Source organism: Haemaphysalis longicornis, unplaced genomic scaffold (genome assembly GCF_048455015.1).
Source record: "Haemaphysalis longicornis isolate Haplotype H1 unplaced genomic scaffold, Haemaphysalis longicornis Haplotype H1 scaffold_37, whole genome shotgun sequence".
Classification (NCBI taxonomy): domain Eukaryota; kingdom Metazoa; phylum Arthropoda; class Arachnida; order Ixodida; family Ixodidae; genus Haemaphysalis; species Haemaphysalis longicornis.
Window position 1 is genome coordinate 2,901,970 of NW_027526355.1, and position 22,969 is coordinate 2,924,938.

Genomic DNA, 22,969 nt, shown 5'->3' on the forward strand with positions numbered 1-22,969 from the left:
CCTTATTGCCTAAAAAAGGTTTAGTATTAGTGGAATAAGGGTGCTTTAAAGTCATTACGCCCTTTTTCTTAGGGTTCAACACCCCAATTGGACGTTTTACACTCTTTTTGTGTGGCGAAAAGGATGTTGACCGACTGCAATACGCTTAGTTTTGTGGGGCTATAAAAAGGTGTAAAAAAAGTGTTCAGTTGAAAAAAAAAACAGCGGATCTGGTGGCGGAGCTAGCTTCTGCCGGTGTTGCTCAGTTTTGCTGGGATTTGCTAATATTTGTTAGCTTTTTCGATGCTCATGCTCGGCTAGGCTAAGTGCCTAGAGGTGAGGCCAAGTTTAGCCGGAATTTACAAGACTATTCCAGTGTGTCCCACCCTTCCCCCGCTGACTGCGAATACAATGGGATAAATAAGCTAGGCCGACCCCATCGCCGCTGCTTCTTCAGCCTTGCACAACTAGCGCAAGCTGCGCCTATGTCCTTGCGCTTTAGTATCCCAAAAGGATAGTACCTTTAAAATGGTACAATAAAAGGTGCACATGCGCATGCGCTCCTTGTGCTCCCACTCGAACAGGATCAAAAGCCGGCTTTTTTCCACTGTTGTAATACCCTATCTGCGGTGTGGCACGCTTTACAGGCGGTGCAGTTCTCTTTCTTGTTATTTTTTTCGAAACAGCACTGAACCTAGCTCACGCATAAACAGCTCCGCTGCTAATACATTATGACAATTCGTAATTCTTTAAACACGGTGGGGTACAAAACATTTTTCCGCCTGTAGAAAATGTTCAGTCAACCCGTGTAAACGGGTATAAAATATCTCATGGTTGTAGGTCTTTTACACCCATTTTTTAGTTAGCGGTCTTTCACATCCTTTTTCCAACACCCTTTTTACGGGGGAAGTCCCTTAGGGGTTGGGGCTGTGTGCGTCTCCTGTCGATATCGTCGTAGTCATCGTCTGATGTAGTCACGGTAGTAAAACATCGGGAAACTCGTTCCCGCCGCGCGCTGGAACGTAACGCGTACTAAAAAAACACCGGAACACTTTTTTACGCCTCGCGCTGGAGCGCCTCGTAACGCTTACTAAAGAAGACAGGGACCTTTGTTTAAGCCTCGTGCAAGAGAACTTCGTGCTTCAAAGACAAGAGACTTTTACAGCAAAGCTGGATACCGCTAGCCCCCAACCAAAAATACATGTATACACCTTATACACTGCATGCTTCGCCAATCCACAGGTTTCACGTTAGTGGAGATGGCCCGGATTTTCCTAGCTTTACACCCGTGCGGGAAAAGGGGTGTTGAAATAATGGACTCCCTTCTTTGCAGGTGTTGCAATGGTGTGGAATAAGCATTTGGTATTTATAAAATTCTATGACTTATTGAACATTTGAACATAATCAACTTTTCACTATTAAAGTTTTTGCAAATTCGCATGTTGACTTGTATATGCTCACATTAAACAGCGTAATCCTCAAATTAACGCTAAAATATCTGATTTTGCGATAAGCTCACCGACTCTATCGGAGTACTTTCCTCTGCTGGCTCTAAAAGCAAGACCGGATGTATATCTGAGTATGTACTGGCTCACCTCATGCACCCTGTTGGTTTTCTGCTCAGTTCATTTGTGGTCCAAGGGCGACTTGTGCGTGTTGAATGTGTCTGTATGTCATGCTGCGCAATGACATGCAGCACGCCATACAGCATGACATGCCCCACACCCTTATTTTGGGGTGCTAAGCAACCTTTCACCCTTGTTTACTGTTTTCATAAGAACACCCTTTTTTATCTCTACACCCTTTATTAGCCAAAACACCTTCTAAAGGTGTGTTCCATCGGACAAGATTTGTACATCCTTTCCGGCTGTTCATTCTCAATCGCGGGAAAGGCCGCGTGCGTGGGAACTTGGGGGAGTGCGCGGTGTCTGGCTCGCGCTCTTGCTTCATCGTAAGAAGAAAAAAAGTGGAATGTGCTCCGAACGGTAGCATGGTGTCGGGACTTCTCGAGTTAATATTTTTGGTGCCGAAACACGGGAGAAGACCGGCATCGTGTCCTGACCGATGGACAAGCTTCGCCATCAGCGAGGCGCTCTCCGTGGAGCCGTCACGAGGCTGCTCAAGGGAGCCACCAAGCTCTACGAAAGCCCCTCGACGTCTCCACATGACCTGCAAGAGGCCGTAGACCAGCTGGCAAGTAAAGAACGCTCACTGAAAGAACTGGATGACAAGATAGGGGAAACACTCGAAGGCGGTGAGTTCGACCAGGATATTGCTGACGTGATAGAATATCAAGAAAACATATGTCGTGCGATCAGTCGGCTGCGCTCGGCCTTGAATGAGCTGCGGGAGCCCATGAGAGCTTCCGGTGGAGGAACTGCAGGGAAACCACCACCAGTTCAACCGCAGAGCGTGGAGGTCGAAGGCGTCCGCCCTGCAGCCGATCCGAACCCGCCGCCGCACGTCGGCTCTCGTCCATTGACATCGCGGGTTGTCCTGCCGATGCTGCAAGTTCCCCACTTTTCTGGCGAGCCACGCGAATGGCAGGGCTTTCGGGGCCATTTTGAGGCAACCATTCATAACCACCCGGACCTACCCGACATAGAGAAATTCAATTCAAGTATTTGTGGTCTTACCTTACCGGAGACGCAAAATGCGCCGTTGTATGGATTCGCCTAAAATACGCGAATTGCCTTAACACTGTGAAGATCCTCACCGACCGGTTTGGACTCACAGAACTTCTCGTTGACGACGACGTAGATAGCCTAATCGCCATCGCACCGATTGAATCGTCGACGCAAGTGGTACGCCTCTGAGACCTGTACGAACAGGTACAATTCAGGACTGGCTGTCTCGAGAGCCCTGGAGTTCCAGCTTCCGAGTACGCGGTGATCCTGAACCGAGTCCTCATGCGTTCGTCACCTCAAGACCTGGAGATTCTCTACCGTCATGAAGGAGACTGCCAACGGCAACGTTGAGCCAACGTCTCGACAAGAGCATCTCAAGTCCATCATGGCCTTCTTTAAGGTTCAGGTGGAGAGCAGGGAGGAAAGTAGAGCTTTTCGATCGAACTCTGACTCGAAGATGTCTTCAATCCTGCAGCAGCCGAGAACCTCCTCTCCTCACTTGACGTTCCCCTTGGCCTTGTCAGGAGGCTCTGCATCGTCTTCAACAAATTTGTCGCCGGGAAGAAAACTGACGTGCTACCTGTGCGTTAGTCAGGGCCACAAGGCAAGGGACTGCCGGGCCGTCTTAATAGTGGCGGAAAAGCGACGGTGCCTTTCAAGAAACCGAGGCGCGGGAGGCAAGGGCACGTGGTGCGCAACGGCCGTACTAGCGCGAAACTCAAATGTGAGACTTGTTCGAGACGGCACGTAACCGTCCTTTGCGACCTTTGGGAACGATTGGGGACCGCCTGTCAGACTGCTTCTCGCCGTGGTGGAGACGCCGATCGTGAACAACTTCGAGAACGCGATTGTAACGCGACGACCGCTCCTGCCAGCAGCATTCGCTCCTCGTCGGTGCACCTCCAGGAGAGTGCAGTCGGCCGGTGTTGGTCCGGCTACTCCTCGACACTCGAAGCCAACGAACCTTCGTGCGCAGTGATCTCTGTCGTCAGCTGGCCCTACCTGGTTCTGAAATGGAGGGCTTGGCCGTGTTTACGTTTGGAAGCTCGCATCACCCGATATCGTACCAGTGCCGGAAGGTGGCGATCACCTTACGCAGCCGCTTTCATTCATGTCCCGTCACTCTCGGTGCTCTTGAAGTGCCAGAGGTCTGCACGGTAGATGATCCGCCCTTGAAAACTGAACTCGTAAATCTGCTTCGCGACCGCAATTTACTTGTTGCCGATGAACCCGAAGAAGGGCTCACACAAACGCCGACTATAAGCGTGTTAGTGGGTTCGGACAACTACTGGAAACTCTTGAGCGGGCGCATCGAGCGCTTCAGTGATAGCCTTTACGCCATTGATACCGTGTTCGGCTTGGCTCTTCAAGGAGAGTACTTAAGTACCGATTGCACCCTGGTGAGGAGCAGCAGTGCTAGGGCCTTGTTTTTGGCCTGCGTTGAAAGACAAGTCGAAAGTTGCCCGGGACCAGGACCAAGCGATCCTTCAGAAATGTGGGGGTTGGACACCAGAGGGATACCTGACCCGCCTGCGAAGACTGAAGCAAAAGACTACGCTGCAATAGGGAAGTTTCGGAGTGGAGTCTACAGTGAAGACGGTCAGCATGTAGTGCCGCTTGCGATCGAAACGCCAGGCCTTACGTCTAGCACTATCTGGGTTGTAGCGGAGAGCAGACTTGGACGGCAGCTACAACGCTGTGAACATCACCCTAATCTTCTGGGAGACTACGACGAAGCGATCGGCGAGTACTTCAAGGAAGAGATTGCGGGGCGAGTGCTGCATCCCCCGGTCCCCGGGGACACAGTTTATCCACTCTCTAAACATACAAGCCGTCAAACTGGAGGCAGTAACACCAAAGGTTCGCGTAGTCTTTCATGACTCTTCGCACGAGAAGGACCAGCCATCCCTCATCGACTTGCTGGAGAAATGAGTTAAGATTGAGCTCGAACTGCTGCAGCAGACGACCTTGTCATCGGTGCGCGCTCAGAAAAAAAGCGCTGGAGTTGTACGAGGCAGCCAGCACCGTTCTCGAGCTAGCATGGAGCTTCGGAAGTGGTGCTCAAACTCCAGCAGACTGAATGATCGTTTCTCCGCGGACTTAGTTTCTCTTGAGAACGTTGGAGAAAGCGGGCCAACTTCGAAAACACTTGGGTTGGACTTGGATTACAGGACGGATGCCGTAATACTTACAACTCAACCGCGCCGTTTCACATTTTGAAGCATTCCCAGGAAGAGATGGCGTGCAGCGCTACCACGAGAGTCTCCTTCCTAGCGGACAGCAAATCAGATGCGGCATTCAGCGGCTCTGTCTTTTGGAATCAACCGTGGCCGCAGGAGGGTGTTGATTCTCGATCGCGTGAAAGGCCGCGCACGTGGGAACTTGGGGGATGATGAGAAAGAAGCGCGCTTTCTCGTGCTTGATCGTAAGAAGAAAAAAAATGGAATGTGCTCCGAACGGTAGCACGGTGTCGGGTCTTCTCGAGTTAATACCGGCAACAAAGTTTGTAAAGATGTTTAATGTGTACTTCAAGTGGTATAACTTTATATTGACTTGTTATCAGGATTTTCATCCAGGCGATTCATGCGACACCTAACTACCTGGCTTCATTCAAGACACACATCATTTGTAGACCCTGGAATCCAGTTAGGGGTAATCTTTGAAACGTCTCAGAAACGATTGGTTGTGCTCCCTATCATTGGCTCATTGACAAATTCGCAAACTTCTGCATCTTCACATTATCCCTACGGTTGTTCCATAAGTAATAACTGTTTTTATAGGTTGGTGGAGATTACATCAGTTAACAAATACAACTGGTCTCATGTGCCGTTAATACCTTGTCTGCTCACAATAGTGGCCTTGGGCCTCTTTTTGAAATTTAAGATATTTGGCTACAAGCTTGCGCTGGTTTGTTCAAGATAAGAATGCAATGTATGCGCTGGTATGCAACCCTTTATGCTTGGTGAACCCTATGCCGCAAGACGACTGTATTCCGAGAGTCAGGGCAAGTGTTTCTAAAACTATTTGACGACTTCTATACAACACATGTGGCCCTGGGCGTAATCATGATTTGGGCAAGCCATACAGCTCTCGTGGAAAGCGACTTGGAATTTCGAAGATGCATTCACATGTACTTTTCAAGATGCTGCGTTGCAGCATAAGTATTCTTGAACCTCACAACCCTGCATCTATTACCGCAATGAATACTTTTAGTGACTGCATCGCCAAAGATTGTTCCACCTACGGGCAACAAAGCAGACTATTGTTGCTCCATTGAGTTGGATAAGGGGAAAAAAATTCTTAATGCGTTTTGGGAATTAGGAAACTTTTTGGGGCCTTATCCAACAGCCGAGCATACTGCCAGTGAACTGCCTTCCCGCCTCATGGGATTAGAGAACCCTGTTCCATAAACGAAAAGCAATCTGTTGGGGCAATATTGCGGTGCAGCTTTAGCTGGATAATTACTGTTTAAAACGCCAGTCTGACTTGCTAGCAGGCTGGTTCTATGTCCTCTGACCACAAATTCGCAAGAATAAGTCTTAACAGCAGCCATTCCAGTCAGGATCGCGACACCTACGTGCTGATGCGCGTACGCACAGGTACCACACACCTACGTCTATACATACGCACGCTCACTCCAATGCCCTCAAAGCATGCGCACGCAATCACCGACGCGCTTGCTTACGCGCGCGCCCGCAGAAACAAGATGGCATTAGTGGTAACTTCATAAAATTACTTCGGAAATTCGCAAATAATTCTCCGAATCGAAACAATGCGACACCTTTAGAGGCATTAGCTCAGAGGATCTCCGCTCGTAATTGTTTGCGGGGCTTCCCGTGTGCTCTTTTGATATGATTCTCACCACGGCTTCCTCTTTCGAGAGCGTAAACAAAGTATAGGTGTACACACAAATGCATTCTGAACTCAAAATTTCTTTGTTACTCTTTATTATGGTGTTTAACGCGTGGAAGCTACAGTTGGGCTGTGAAGCGCGCTGTAGTGGAGGGTTCCGAAATAATGTTGACGTGCTGTCGACCTTCAACTTGAGCTAAAATCTCGACAACTGGCGGTTTCTGCGCTTTGCCTCTACTTAAAAAGGGGCCAGGGGAGCGTTAAATGTTGATGCATTACAAGAAGCGTCCAGCAATTTGTGTAGTTTCGTTAAGGGGCATTCCACAGTTTGTGGGAATCGTGGAGAACCGCGACCTGCGATCCCGAGCCAGCGCGCGCTTCGGGAGAGACGCTTGTGCGCTGGAACCGGTCCGGCGCTCCGCTGGTTCGTCGGCGTCCCCCGAGAGATGGCGCCACCGATGTGTGCGGGGATAGGCGCGCGGGCGCGGGCGGCGCGAGCGTGCGCGCACGGGAGAAGGGAAGTCTCGGCGGAGACCCGGTCGGGGCGAGATCGGCGGAACGCGGCGGTGATGGATACATGCATCTCAGGTGGGAGCTTTGTTTGTCGCGCGCCGTGAGTGCCTACCTCCCGTTCGCGGTCACGACCCGGACGGCGTGATTCGTGAACGCCGTCGAGCCTTGTGCTCGCATGCTTTGGGATTCCCCAAATAAACGGCTGTGCTTCGGCGCTACTGTCTACTGTGTTCTCGTATCGGCGAACCTCGCTGGGCTGCCGTAGCCATGGGAGCCCGCGTGGTTGACACGCCGGGAGCTAGCGTGGGGGCCTACCCCAGAGAGCTGGCAAGGCCCCCGTGGAACCCCTCACGTAAATCCCACATGGCGCCCGAACGTGGGTCTCGTATTCGGACGAATTCGAGGTTGCTAGCTCTCCGAGAAATGCGTTGCTGCAGTCGTAGCCCGCTACCCTTTGTCCGGAAGACTTCGGACGAAACGCCTCGCGCCAGTCGGTTGCAGGCAGACAGTTATGATGCCCGATACAGCCGTGACGGCAAATGCGTAAACCTTCCTACACGCACCAGGCGGTGAGTCAGTAGGATACCTCCGAGCACCGCAGCCGCGGCCCGCTTGCGAGACGGGAGGTGCGTAGGCCTTGTTCCAACATGGCGGCGGGTCGCCTTCCTCGTAGCGCCGTCCCCGCGCAGTCGCGCCGGCGGCTCCGGTTGAAGTTTCCCCCAGGCGCGGCGGACACTACCGAGCGAGGGTGCGGTGTTTGGGAGTTCGCAAGCCACACGATGAGCCCGCCGCTACTGCGCTTCGAGTCCGAGGCGGAGTGTTTGCCGATTTGACGCCTGACAAAGAGCAAGGGGGATCGCTGAAGAATCAGTCTCCTCTCGCTGCGGGGGGAAGCGGGAGCAATGGGACCGTTGTCTCCGCGCTTCCGGAGTGCGTGCGTCTCGATGCCGTGAAGGCTCCGCTTGAGATTGCGTTTAGGCAGTAAGAGCTTCGCGCGGCTCGGCAGCGGGCTCGTTGGTCGCGAGAGATCGCCAGTCTTAGTAAGAGACGGACTCTCAGGCGACCTATACCGGTGATGTGCGCCCGTAAGCCGCTGGTATTGGGGTTGGCGCTGGCTCTACGGCAGCTTGTATTGCTGCGAGTGAGTTGCAGGAGCCCGCCTGCTTGATGCTGACGCTGCTTTGCCGACCAACGCACCAGGCCGAAATAGCTCGGACGGGCGTTTCGATGCCGACAACCCGTAATAGTCAGGCGAGCTGCCTCCAGGCGGGGGTGGCGGCTGGAGCACAGTTGCCGGACTCGTGATTCCGCGAGCAAGCGAACGTGCAAGGGGGAGTCCCCTCGGGCATCTTTGTTACCCTATTTGGCGAGATCGTCGATAAGGTTTCCGGCCAGTCACAGGAGATTGCGGAGTCCCGCTGCTCCCCACTTCAAGTTCGGGAATCGTTTAAACTGGACGGTGAGAGCGAGACCTGCAGCATACGGATACCACCGGGAGCCACGCCAGTCACCACTGCCACGGACAGCGAGGTTGGCCTGCTGAACCACCGGCGGGGCCGAGCGCGGTTCGTGGAGCTGCTACTCCAGTTGCTGCTCCGGCCTGCCGGGCGGCAGCCAACCGTTCGGGAGGACCTGCGGCCGAAGCGGCCACGGAACCCAGGAGGCGGCGGTATCTGGCGCCTACGCGAGCGGCGCGAGCCTTCGGGCAGCCGCAGTGGGCGCGGCCGTTCCTGTTGCCGCCTCGAGCTGGGAGTGGGGGTCGCATCATGGCGCGACCCCGGCGTTCGTGGGCTGCGGCTGTAGCTACCCCCGGGCCTGCCAACCTGCTGTGCTGCCCAACCGCGAGAGACTTGGAACCATTGCAATGTGTTTGCGGGTTTGTGAGGCGAGCATCGCGACGGCGGCATCGTGTGGCGAACTTTGGTGTGGAGTGGCGTTCGGTGGCTGTTTTGCTGACTTGAGACGTGACGAGTGTGGTGCACCGTGGCGTCACTCGAGCTCAAGTGGCGTCCAGTTTTAGGGGGGAGGAGTGTGGGAATCGTGGAGAACCGCGACCTGCGATCCCGAGCCAGCGCGCGCTTCGGGAGAGACGCTTGTGCGCTGGAACCGGTCCGGCGCTCCGCTGGTTCGTCGGCGTCCCCCGAGAGATGGCGCCACCGATGTGTGCGGGGATAGGCGCGCGGGCGCGGGCGGCGCGAGCGTGCGCGCACGGGAGAAGGGAAGTCTCGGCGGAGACCCGGTCGGGGCGAGATCGGCGGAACGCGGCGGTGATGGATACATGCATCTCAGGTGGGAGCTTTGTTTGTCGCGCGCCGTGAGTGCCTACCTCCCGTTCGCGGTCACGACCCGGACGGCGTGATTCGTGAACGCCGTCGAGCCTTGTGCTCGCATGCTTTGGGATTCCCCAAATAAACGGCTGTGCTTCGGCGCTACTGTCTACTGTGTTCTCGTATCGGCGAACCTCGCTGGGCTGCCGTAGCCATGGGAGCCCGCGTGGTTGACACGCCGGGAGCTAGCGTGGGGGCCTACCCCAGAGAGCTGGCAAGGCCCCCGTGGAACCCCTCACGTAAATCCCACAAGTTTGGGTGTAGTCGTCGTCGTCGTACCCTAGAAATAATTAACAGTCACTCCTCGCAGTCCCGTGGGATGTCGCTTGTAAATTACTTCAAGCTCTATCCTTTTGCGCAATTCTAGTTGGCGAAGTATAGTTTACATCCGTCTGTTGCGAGTAACGAACAGTGACGACAAAGCTTATCTCATTACAAAGTGTTCTTAGTACAATTAAAGCGGCGAGTTGGGCGAGTTGATTACTGACTAATGAACTCATACTTCTGGCTAACTTTAACAAGTTGAAATCTAGCGTGTGTTTTGTCTTTTCTTTCTTCGTCCTGTGTGAAACTTCGTAATGAGTCCATTATTGTTGTTAGTGTATTCATTGCTTTGTGCAGCGTGGAAATTATAACTAAACATTCCGCTATTTCACCTTTTCAGTTCTGGGTGAGAGTAGCGAGGGCGTCCCGTACAGTTCAATAAGGGTGGATACCTTTGTGCTTTTACCTTGTCAGGACACCCAGTGCACTCACAACTGGGAATAAATATTGTTCAGAACAATGTTCCGATATAAATATGACGCTTCAGTTTCCGAAGAAAACCACTGACAAAGTGTCTCCTTCCAAAACGCATTAACCCTGCACATGCGGCTCACGATAAGCAAAAACTAGGGTGAAACACCAGGTGAATAATGAAGTCACTACATGAATAAAAAGGTTTTTAGCCGCAGTGCTGTCAACCCTATTGTTGCCGCGTTGACCTATTGCATCGGTTACACAAATAAATTTGTTTGTCATAAACAAACAAAGAAGTTAATAAACGAGACACCAACCATACTTGGATGTTTTATAAACAGCGTCAAAATTTGTGGCCTCAAGTACATTCTCGTGGCCGCAAGGAAGGCAACACCCTTCCAAACCACCACACTAATCAGCATCTTTTTATCTTTTAACCACTTCCTTCCTCTTTCTGTTATCTGCTGTCAAACTGCCCCTGTTATCACTAAATTGACATCATTAGTGGGAAAGTTCTTTGCCACTCACCTCATGGCTGCTTGTGGAGATATCGTGCTCAGATATGTTTTGGAGAACCGAGTAAGTGTCTAACACACATTTGTGAGAGGAAGGTGACAGCCCATTCACTAGGTTCATCTTTAGTCACCTACAGAAACCGGGTTGTGGTTTTACAGGGTGCCCTGCTCTTCTCGCAGCCTGGGGTCCTTGCTTCAAGCTCCACTCAGCTAAAATAGACCTAATTTTGTTTTCTACGTCATTAGTACATTGAATTGTAGGGCTTCTTTGAGCAATGTGGCATAGCCTCGAGCATTCATTGTCTTCCTTTGGTTGGGGGGTAGAGAGTCAATTATTTTGCTGTGGCGTCTATTGGTCATTTTGTCTACGACCCCTTCGCCATTTAGAGTACCACCCATTGGTCACTCTTTGTGCCATGCCCGCAAGATTTCCTCCCGAGATAGTTCAGAAATGGACTCCCATTTAAATCCTTCAGACGAATAGATACAGTGTGTTAAATTTCCCAGACCCAAGAAACCGCTTTAAGAACATCACAACATTTCACCTTGCAGTTTAGTTCTGCTACATCAACGTTTTAATAACAAAGCTGTCTAGCAAACTCTAAGTTTTCGTGCCCGCAGTTAACAATACCGAGAAATTGCTGAGTGCACACACATAAGCGCGGACCCAGTGGCGGGCTCAGTGGCGCGTAATAAGTATTATACAATTCGTATTAGCACGTTTACTTTAAATCCATACTCTTTCGGTCGCAAATTTGAAAAATTTCTTTGTAAATTATTGGGCTGGAAGGAAAGGAATTTTTCAATTTCTGAGTTGAAGTTTTGTGGCCGAGTGGTTTGGGATGGGCTCTCATCAGCCAGTGGATCGAGGGTCGGTCGGTCCCTAGGTTGGTCCAAGTGATCTGTATTAATATAGAAAAAACCTTTACCCATCTTTTCTCGCCCTTCCGCAGGAAACCTTCACTCGGCATGCACGTACTATTCGTAAGTTCCCAATAACGTTCGCAGAGCCTATTGGCGACGGCGGTCAACGCGGTGCGATTAGCGTTCTTTTGGTTCTGTTATAACAACTGCCGAAGTGATGCAAATGAGGCGACTTTCTCTTTCGTTGTGATTGGACGGTGTCAATTATTATGAAGTTCACGTACACGCACATGTGTTTGTATAACTGCTAATTTTGTTTCTTTGGGAAAAACGTAATTAGTAACTAGCCACAAAGATATGTGTGTGAAAGTAGTTCTTGGGGTTTGTTTTGCGCAGTTATTCAACCCACCGTCGGTTGCTGTCCCGTGCAGCACGCCATGGCTTCCGAAGTTATCAGCGATACTTTAGAGATGACCACGACACGCTGTTGCAATGTTGTTGGCTGCAAAAACTGCCAGGATAATCCTGCCACCACCCAGCACGGCCTCTAGGTATTGTGCTATAAAGCCCCATAGTATAAGCCGATGCGCAAGCAATGGTTGAACTACGCCCCCTTCATTGGAGATACTCAGCTAGAAGCAGTTTCTACAGAAATTCTCGGATGGCGGTCTCCTCCGTGCAGGACTCACGTGTGCACAAAATGCGCGTGGACGCACCTCCGGCAGTTGGCCAATCCGAAGGAAAACCGGAACACCGCCCTGGATTCGAACCTGCTGTGGGAGATTCCACTCGCGTAGTCGTACATAGTAGTGAGGTACGGAAATCCTAACTCCGCTCATACTTTCCGGACGCCTACCCGACGTGTACATACCTGCGTTTTTTGGCTGAACTTGAAAAGGCTTAGCTGGAAATTTCTTGAATAACACTCGTGCTCTGGGCTTCTCTCTAGCCCCCGAATATCTGATCACCAAGGGCTACGTTGTTTCAAGCCGGCAGAGCAATCGTAAATGTCTGGTCGTGCTGCAGCCACGCCTGCTATTTCACCCTGCAATAAAGTGCTTGCCGTGCCCTGGTTTTACGCTTTACAATAAATGCTTTCAATTTTGTAATTTATTATTGCTTAGAAATCCCCTGTGACTCCTTTCGTGGATTTTATTGGCGATACACTTTCTGCAAGCGTACCAGTCTCACAGGCATATGCAGCTTACAATTTCACTGAAGCAACAAAGTTAGCGAACCGTGCGAAGTGTCATGCGAAGAAATTTCACCGACAGAAAGGACCACCACAAGACGAAAAGACGTGCACGAATGACGACAAAGACAAAGAAGAAGAAGGCGCAAGAAACCCGGGGCCAACGTTGTTCACCTGGCTGCGGGCCGAGTGCTCGAAACCACAGCACCAGCTCGCGCCGGCCGCCAGCCAATCGGAAGCTGAGAAGCAATCCAGTGAAAAAAGACGACGGAGACAGAGGGATCTGGAGTGTAGCAGGGAAGCACGGCATTCGGGCGCCGGACCCGTGCTGTGCCCGAAGAGGTCCTCCCCTACCGCAAACTCCGGAACGTATACCCTCCGCAAGCGAATCGGGTCACCGGAAAAAAGACCACGGCGCCCAAGAGGCCTGTGTCCGCTACTAGCACGCTTTGACACAGCAGCAACGACACGTCACCTGGACCTTTCCACACCGCAATATAACGAATGTGCCTCTAGGACGTTACGTACTCCAATCGAGTTCCAGTAGCAAAGGCGTACTGATAATTTTTGCTACCCGACTTTGACTCTTCCCTGTTGGTCCTAACTCTACCCTTTTCGCCGAGGCTTAGCCAGGCTTATTTGTTGGTATGCTTGTATCTGGTATCCGGGTCTGTTGTGCGTGTTTTGTTTTGTCGCGGGTATGATATATAAATGAACAGTCGCGTTCACAGAGTTTCTTCTGTATGTACTATTGTTAAGAACCTGAGATAAGTGAATATACCTATTGCGCATGCGTAATGGTAAAGTTATTTTGACTTCATCATCTGAAATACGCCTAATAAAGTCTACAAACTAAGAAAACAAAGCTACATTCTTCGGGGCACAGATGTTGTCGGGGTCAAACTGCGCGGGCATATTGCGATGACCCGCCGGCGGCCGGCTGACTGATTTGGTCTCCGATGTGGCCGGCGAGAAGAGAGCCCCTCATTCGACTCAGTCAAGGGAATCGAAAAAAGAAGGCGTCGTAGAAACGTCATGGGATATCGACAAGGCAAAAAAGAGAATAGCACTATGGAATTAATTTTTTCCTAAGTAAACTCACGTAAACGCAACCAAGGTGATCAAAACATGGCATAAGGACTCCAGGCTTTATTCTCCACACGTAATCTCACACAGTACGCAAACCATTTAGGCATACGTGTAAGGTATCACTGTCCATTCAATTATCAGCTCCCAACACTCCCTTTTCTATCCCATACTTTGTTTTAAAAGCATAATTGAGGTATTTACGCGCTCTGAAATCGGCGTGAAATGACTCGAAGAATACGGGTGGACCATAGCGATTAGACAACTGTATGAGAGTTAAAGCAAAATAGATAACCGGTCCTGGTAAGGCCCCGATACTCGGTCGGCGCTGCTGCACATACGCACCACCGTTCTCAGGTCAATTGCGCATGCGCAACCACACCGGCGACCGACCATGCGTGGCACCGGAACGGTTTATCAGTCTGCAATCGCCATGGAGTATTCTTTCTACCATGGCAATAACTTTACTGACAGACCAAAAAATGTGAAATGACTACCCACCGACAAAAAATTACAGGGAGCTGAACTATGTCTATTGCTGAGTCATGCGATTAGCACTGTCCTGGTTTTTTTACAGATTCGTGTCCACGAAGTGAATAACCGCAGGCACATCATCACCTCTCCGCCTCCACCACCCCGTTCCCTATCCCGACGGGTCCCGTCGACCTCCCCACTCGGTCTAAACGTCATTGGAACTCTCCCCCCCCCCGCCCAATTCCGTTTCCACGTTCTTTCCATTCCCTTTCCACTCGCTGTGCTCTGCTCAGTTTGGAGGGCAAATGAAGGCCCTAGCACTGGAAAACTGTTTCACATACCGACAGTCTAGTTGCAGGGTAAAGGGGTCCAATTATCCTATCTGAATTAAAACCTGCTAAGATAGGCAAACAGGCTAATTGAAATAAAAAAAAATACACTATCTTCCCGTAGGGGAACCCTGAGTAGTATGCGAAGCAGCCATGGGGTCGACTGAAGTTCCCATTAGTTTTCAGTTTGTCGTTTCTGTTGTCGTTCAGCTTCGCGTGCCTTCGTTGTATCAGTAGCTTCTTGACGTAGTTTGAATGAGTGAAGGACATAAGGCGCGTTCGCAGCACATGCTGCCGTCTCAGTTTGTGGCGCAGTGGGAAGAGCCCCACGTACCTTCCGTTGCGGCCAGAGAATCGTGGGATCGAAACCGGGCGCCGCCTAACTATTTCTTTTTATAGTGGACTGGGCTGACGTCAGTCCAAATGCTGACGGGCTGAAAAGACGCGCATGCGCAGTAGAGTGCGGACGGCGGACGACGATGAGGGAGGGAGGGACACAGCCCCGAGCATAAGATGCTTCGCATCTAATAAACCCAAGCGAAAGATTCGAACCAACTCGTAAATAAACTTGGCGAAGTACGTTATTGTAGCGGAAGCTACACTGGCTGACGTTGAGCAGTTTCGCGTGGCTCCTGGAGAGCCGCGCAGCGCAAGCACGTGGCGGCCCGGCACGTGGCGGCCCGGTCCACTGAATGATCATGCGATGGGTGGCCAGGTGTGAAACCGATGGCTCGTGCGTCGCAGCAACACCGGCGTACGCCAGTGGGAGCAGCTTAGCTCTGGGGCAATTGGTGACGCTGCGGCGGAGTTGCTTATTATATTTATTGATAAATAAATAAATAAATATTTCGGGCTATTTCTATGTGGAATGACCTTCCAGATACCATTGCTTCCATAACTAACAGTACTAGATTTCGGGAACATGCGTCTCGACATTTTTCATGTTAATAACGCACAACAGTACATTTACAATCATGTTGATTTTGTGCCTTGTTTTTTGTTTTTGATTTTGTTTGCTTTTTACTTGGTTGTTCACTTTTCTGGTTGGGTGCCATTGTTATATTTTGAAATTGTTGAAATCTTTGTTTTCCTTCTGTGCGTATTACCGCGTGTTTGTATGCTTGCATCACCTGTATTAATGCACATAGCGATTTATGTACTATGTTACTTTAATGCTCTTGCACATAGTTTTGTATATACCCCCCCTTACTCAATGCTCCTAGAAGCATGTAAGGAATTGTGAATAAATAAATATACATGTGTCACATAATGCGTATACCGTGTGTGTCATTGAAGTAGAAGTAAGCACGACAATCAAGCTAATCCTAGACAACCAGGAAAGCTAAATTAACCAGCTGAACACGCTACTTATATCCTGGCATAGCCGAGCTAAACCAGTGCTAATTTTTCTCCCAAGTGTGCTTAGGTATGTCTATACGCCGTATTCAGAATTCGCACGTGTACGACAAATAATGGGACGTTGAAAACACTATAAATAGCTTTGATGGTTTAAAACGATACCTGTGAAGCACCTGCACCTGTACCTGTAAAACCTGTGAAAATACCTGTACCTAGAAAAGTACCTGCAACACCTCTACCTGTAGAACCTGTAAAGGTACCTGTAAAACACATTGAAGGAAATTCTTTTTGTGCAACTCCGTGAAAGAAAACTCCTAAAATCCTGACATTTGTTTTTACTAAATCTATCAGTAATACTTCAACGGCAAAGCCCTCGGGGTAACGTTACGAACCTGATAAAATACGAGCTACCAGACAAAACGGCTTAACGGTAAAACACTTTATGTAACCTCATTATTCTTTAATGTCTCAAAGCCAAAACATTGTTTTGTCTAATATATCCCTGCGTGGAATATTCCGAAACTACATTCGGCGTTGTATCATCATTTGGACCAATAGATATTCGCGAAAATGTAGAATCGTAACCAGAGAACACGTTATTCATTTACCTGCGTAGCTGGCAAGACGTTTGGAAGTTTTTTAGAGATTTCCATGAATAATTTCACGAGCAAGACAACCTAAGTGTAAGATTAAATATGATACATTTGTGCCAATTTCTGCTGACTGGACGTATTAGGACCTAAAATAGCCAAAATGAGGCGACGTCCATGCAGTCCCAAAAGATACTAAACGAGTTGCGGAACCACATTTTACAAGAAAGGCGCCTTCTATATGAATTTGGAACGTGCCTAAGGGGGTTTGTTTACGTTCAAATGAGCAATGTCTAAACCGTAGAGTTATTCCGGACCATACATGGTCATAAGGGATATTCTGAGAGTTGCGAATACGCGTTCCCGATTGGTCTTATGATTTTACAGTGGCTGGGCGTGAAGTTTTGTTACCCCGGGGGGTTGGCGCAGTGGCGCAGGTGTTGGCTGCAGCGTCTGAAAAACGAATTTCCGCTGTCTGAAGATCCGGGCACAAGTTAAAGGTTCCTAGAGGGTCGAAATTCCTCCGACGTCTTCTGGCACGGCGCGCCTCTTAGCCTGTGTGTTGATTCCGGACGTGAAACACCAAAATTTGAATTTTTGGAGTGTTTACAGTACAAACAGCACCCAACGCCATAATTCAACGCGACTAAATTGTATAGAGGGATCTCCGAAAGCGTTTAAGCCTCTCTAATGATTGTAGTGCTGCAATTTCGGAAAATGCTATCTACGTGAGAATCCACGCGAAGTAAGGAATGCGCTCTTTTAATTTTAAACGTCTACGATAACACGTTTCGGCTGGCAGTGGTGAACAAGTACTTCACTCTGTTGATGGTCACTCAGAGTCGAAGAGTTCGTAGTCTTTTTGTATTCAAGTTCGGTCACCCACGTCATGGGAGCTGAGGTTGGGGGCGAATAACTGACCATGAATTCGCCTTCAGTTACTTTTAAACGAAGTACAAACATTTCGCAAACATGTCTAGACTTAGTACGTATTAGCGTGGAACATTTTTTCATCCTTGAATTTTTCTACACATAATAGTGACGCTGTTGACGGAAACAGCCCACTGCGCAGGATACCTTACTTTGATGCGGTGTTCCGAATCGAATTGTCAAATTGCGAAACGCTAAAATTTTAGTAGCATTGAAGACTTTGTATTATTCACAATAATTTATTTTTAGTTGTCAACCAAAATTATCACAAAAACATTGCCTCCACCCGGTCGCGAGCAGAAGCAGTGACAAAAGCCTTTTACAAAAGGTGTTTATTTTCCGGGTCTAAGCCCGCACTCCCCATAATGTACACTCTCGACTCAATTTGGCATGACGCATCTCAAGACTTTACCGGCACCTGTCACCTGCAGATCGTGAAGTACTCGGTCAAGGACTCTAATAAATAAAAATGGCAGGCGGGGTGCTTGGGGCGGCTCTCCTAACTTTGACTAGGGCCGTGCATTCTTTGGTGTAATGCTGGATGGGGTGTCCGCTCCGGGTGCATATTTTAATATGTATTTTAAATATGGTGCATAGTCTTCTTGGCCAGTCTAACCAAATGCTATTGCATTCATTGTTAGAAGACTAAGGACGACGGCACCGGTAGGCTCAACTACATGTGGTAAGGTAGGTAGGAGAAGTAACAGTACTTGGGTGAAAAAAACAAGACAACTTGCCTTATCAAAGAGTTATGCATCTTAAGGGTTGAAACAGAGCTTTGTATAACGGGACCCTGTTTTAACACATATAGTTGATATGATTTTAAAATGAACCCTGAATCTAGTTCTGTGGAGAGCTGCTGTTTTGGTATTCATGATGACCCTCGCATTTATCCTGTCACATGAACAGAATGGGGCCATTGTTATGCCGCATGATGAGACATTACACAGTAAAAAATACCAAAATAACAACAATCTCTGGGCACAAATGTGTGTAGCATAAACAGGTGTTGTGTGGCGGACAGATAAGGATGAAGAAAAATACGCAGACAATGAGTAGTGGATGAATTTCTTTAAAAATAGATCACTACTAAGCTGTCACTGTCATTTTCTGGGGGGAGTGATGGGGAAAATAACCACATCTCAATTCAGCGCTTTAAAATGGTGTATTCTTGCTTGCTTCAACAGTGTACCAGAAAAAAAAAAGACTGTGTTGGGCTTGAAATAAAACTAAAAGCAAGTATACTATATTTGTGTACATTTTGAGAAATTGTAAACGGGAAGGATTGAAAAGTAAAATGTGGCTTTGATAAATATTTATTCATCCGCATTTTCCATGCTGATTCGAAAGCACCTTGAAGAGAGCGAACGAAGACAGCAAAAAGGAAGGCTGAAATCTAGCTTCCGTGAAGCTTACATTTTAATTTTCCTCTAAAGATTACAATAATTGTACACCTTCTTGCTCAAGTAGCCGAAAGAAATCATGAGGTAATTACGTATTCTTGTTACATTTCGTGCTCAGTCTATTTTTGCAGTTTATTCACGTTTTCTGCCATACAGTCATCCCGGCTCCATACAGCATGACGTGGCTCAGTTGTGTGAAATAGTTTTCGCGAATATGCTGTAAATGCGTCTATTACTACGCAAGCATTATTGTGATATTTGTGCTCTTCAAAGCTCGGAAAAAATTACTGCCCTTTTCTGCAAATGTTGAAACGTTTGTTCGGGAAGAAAATGTGTCATTTCTAGGTCATGTTTTTTCTTTGCTTTCTGAAAGGTGTATTCGACAACAACCACATTTTATATATTTTTGTTTTTCAGAAAAGGTCAGAAGTATGCGTGTCATCATGTTTATGATAGTTTATTGTTTTGCCATCTTCCCTGCTTGATGGCTTTATATAGACAGGTGAGATCATTTGCACTACAGTTTATGTATTCTCGGTGCACGTGTTCGCATTTTTTATACGAGTTTTATATATAAATATAATATTAGATGGTCTAAATGTAGGTTATTGTATCATGGATAAAATATGCAAAAATTTAGAATAATGTTTAAGAGGGAATCGGAGTTCTGAATAAGTCGTGTTGATGTCACTGTGCATGTATGTTGCACTGAGCGTGGAGATAGCCGTAGAATAAATGTGAATATTTTCGTTCCAGCACAAAAACATGATTTTTTTCGTACTCTTAGCACCCGGCATTCGAGAAAGAGTACGGTTTTCATTTGTGCTAAATTCCTATGCAATAAGAAGACGCAAGGAAAATGCCTCAGCCTCAGTGTCTAGTACTAATTAGATGAACCTAATGACCTGGAACTTCTCACCGCTTTATCTACTTGTTAAACAATGGTTAAAATCGTCACCAATACCTAAAGTGGAATAAACACTTGCTTTGTTGCCGTATTAAGCTGTTCAACGATAGACCCTCAAGTATTCATGCCTTCAGCTCCAATGCGGCCAGTGCCTAAGAACTGATGTCATGAAGCCTCCCACATGAACTGTATTCTATGCGGCGTACCCTCAGTCCGGGGTAGCGATTAGAGCATTCCAGTAAAACGAGCAACAAAATTGCTGTACAAGCTTTTACTGACCTCAAAACATACATTGTGAAAACAACGCATTCTGCGTGATTAAACGAGGACAGACAGGAGGGTTACCAAAGGAGTGCAGAATACCAAACTTTATACCTCAAACACGCGCGATATCTCATATCTTCCCCGATTTCTGTCTTCGTTTTATCTCAAAATAGGCGTTATTTTAAAATCTCGTCACGCAAGTAGCTAGAAACAGAGTGTTGGCAAGCACGGGAGTCTCCTTATATTCAATATATTTTTGTTTAGAGTGATGTACTCCAAAGAAATTTGGCGCGATCATTTTGGCGGCCTCCCCATGCAGAGCGTTCATAATGTGTTCTTAAAATTCGACTTTCTCCTGAATAGCTGAATCAAACTTCCGCCACGCGTTCCTGCAGCAAATTTTGGCGGCAACCGGTGGAGTGTTTCCCGTATTCATGCTTCGCGGTGGGTCCGCTCTTATGACATTTGATGTTTTCCAGAGTCGTACTCCGGATATTGCTTTTTTATTAGAAGTCCGTCCTAATAGCATCGCCTACACGCAACTCTGGCTTCTCATATATCACGCAAATAATGTGATAAATTAAAGAGCGTTATAGAATCTACAGAAGGTAAATGCTTTCGGCACCGCTATTCTTTTATCTGCCGCAACACTGCGTTTATACGATGCTTGACGGGTGTAAGAAATATATCGGCGCTGCTGCTTACAAACAAACGCGTCCTCAAAAAATGACTTGTAGCCTATCAAAGCGCAGATTTAGTAACAGGCCATCCTACTATTCGCCGACAGGGTAGGGCTACGCAGCGGTTCTCATACAGAATATTCGCGAATATTTACACCGATTCGACAGTGGTGTCTTGCTTCAGAAAATGCTACAGCAGGGCTTAGCTTGTGAAATAGTTCAGAAACTCCTACGTTGCATAAGTTATTCAGAAAATCAATGTCCATTTTTATACATATTGCTCGGGGAATAAGACCTTAACTGACCTGAATGAGCTTGTAAATAAAACTATCCAAATACCATGAACTTGAGGACTTACCTATTATATAATCGTATTCATCCGTGCCGTCCCCGCTTGGTTGGCTGTAAAAAGATTGGTCGAGAGGGGTCTCAACAAAAAGAATCACTATGGACACGTAATTAAGGACGCTAAGAAGGAGATTCGGGTGGTAAGGCATAGCGGCCGCCCTTTTTCATGCACAGACAGCGACTAGGTGCCGGAGCGTCCGTTTTCTGAAATGTAAATTGTATGGAGTGGAATCTCCGCTTCTTTCTTGTATTGTTCAGTTTTGTTTGACAGAAAACCTTTAGAAAGGTCACTGCTAATTGCCTAGGGCATTGTAAGACCGCTTTCTACATTTATGAAGGCCGTTTCTTGCGTCTGAAAAGAGTATCACCAAGAGGATGAGTAGTGCAGTACGCACCTGCGCTCCATAGCCCTCTTAGTCGGAGGAAAACTCGAAGCGCGCCAGACTTCCCCTCTTTCTGGAATGTGACGCGTGCGTGCATTTTGTGTCACAGAAGAACATTACGTTGCCAGCATTTTTTTTCTTTCAAAGCCGTACGTTCCATCTTCTGATATGACGCGGTTTCCCCATTTCATCACAGAACCTCTAATTTGGAGTTTTAAATCAAATCTGCGGTCATCGCCACCCTCAGCCTGCTCAGGTCCACAGCAGGACGACGGCCTCTTTCATCGACCTCCAACCGCTCCTGGCCTCTGCTGCTCGAGTCCACAGTTTACCATTTCTGTATGTCATCCCTCCATCGGGTAAATGGCCTTCCCCTTGTTCTACCAATTCAGTGGTAGGTTACAATTTAAAAGGTTCCACCTGCCTGGGGCCGTCCTCGGTCTTTTTGTCTTCTTTTGTGGTACAAGCAGGTACCGCCTGCTTTTATCGTCGTACACATTACGCACAGCTTCCTAGATTACGGCACTAGAACAGTACGTCCTCCAGTCGACGTACACCTCATGGTCCTTAGAGCTCTTTACTGCGCTTTTCTCGAGAATGTGGTCGGAGCGTGCGAGTACCTCATAGAGGTGCTCGGACGACCTGATAAGGCGCATATTTGTGTGCGAATGCATAAGAAGGCCATTGAATATAAAATATAAGGCAAAATTTCTGCTGCTTACCTGGCAATGCACGTTCCAATGCTTGTCGCTTATGTTCCGAAATTAAAAGAAGTACGACATTTACATATTTACACTTTCTTTTAACGTCAATGTAGATGGTGAGCAAGGATCAAACAACTGCAAATAACGGATTCGATAGAAATAGTAATGCCTTTTATGTATTTCTTCGCATTAGTTGAAAGTGTAGAGGTCTTCAGGCTGGCTCGCCAAACAACAGTTTTGTTTAAAACCAGAAATATACCCCCCTTCTGCTTTCACAACTTATGCTACTGTAGTTCAGAAAGCAGATGAATGCCTTAAAAGTTTTAACAGCCGAGCGGTTTAAGCTCTCGGTTGCGCTACCAATAAACAGATAAAAGCCCGGTTTTTATTTCGCGCGTTCCTTTTTCGCACTGCCATGATTGTAGTTCGCGTCGCGTCTGACAGATGGCGCCACCAGTCCACGGCGCGCGCGCCGCTCGTGGGACCTTGCTCTCGGTGGTTGCACTCAATCTCTGGAAGAGGTACCGTCAACATCCCCCTCGCCAGGGGCACGATCAAATGCAGAGCATTTCCGGGGGCGCACGACGTTAAGTAGTTTGCGTTACGTTAATGTTGTTGCACTTGTGGCAACTGCTGACGAGAGAGCGCTCGTCAGCAGTAATTTGAATGAGTCAAGGATATAAGGCGCGTCCGTAGCCTCCCAATCTGTGTCGGCTTTGTGGCGCAGTGGGCTAAGCACCGTGTACATTGCGTTCCGACCGCAGGGTCGAGGGATCGAAACCTGGCGCCGGATGGTACTTTTTTTTATATATAGTAGGGAGGTGCGGTGCGGACTACGGACGCCAACGCGGGTGACATCGTGAGTTACTGAAATGCTCTGCATTTAAAAAATACCAAGAAAATGC

At 48.3% G+C, this 22,969-nt stretch overlaps 1 protein-coding gene across 1 annotated transcript in view; it reads right to left on the reverse strand.

The window, feature by feature from the left end:
• LOC144178001 (ecdysone oxidase-like) overlaps positions 1-21,170 on the reverse strand; it is a 132,430-nt gene extending 111,260 nt beyond the window's left edge. The window contains exon 1 of the mRNA XM_077705548.1: positions 20,988-21,170. Coding sequence (XP_077561674.1) covers positions 20,988-21,126 — 139 coding nt within the window. The 5' untranslated portion in view covers positions 21,127-21,170. The remainder of the gene's footprint in view (positions 1-20,987) is intronic.
• Between the last annotated feature and the right edge of the window lie 1,799 nt (positions 21,171-22,969).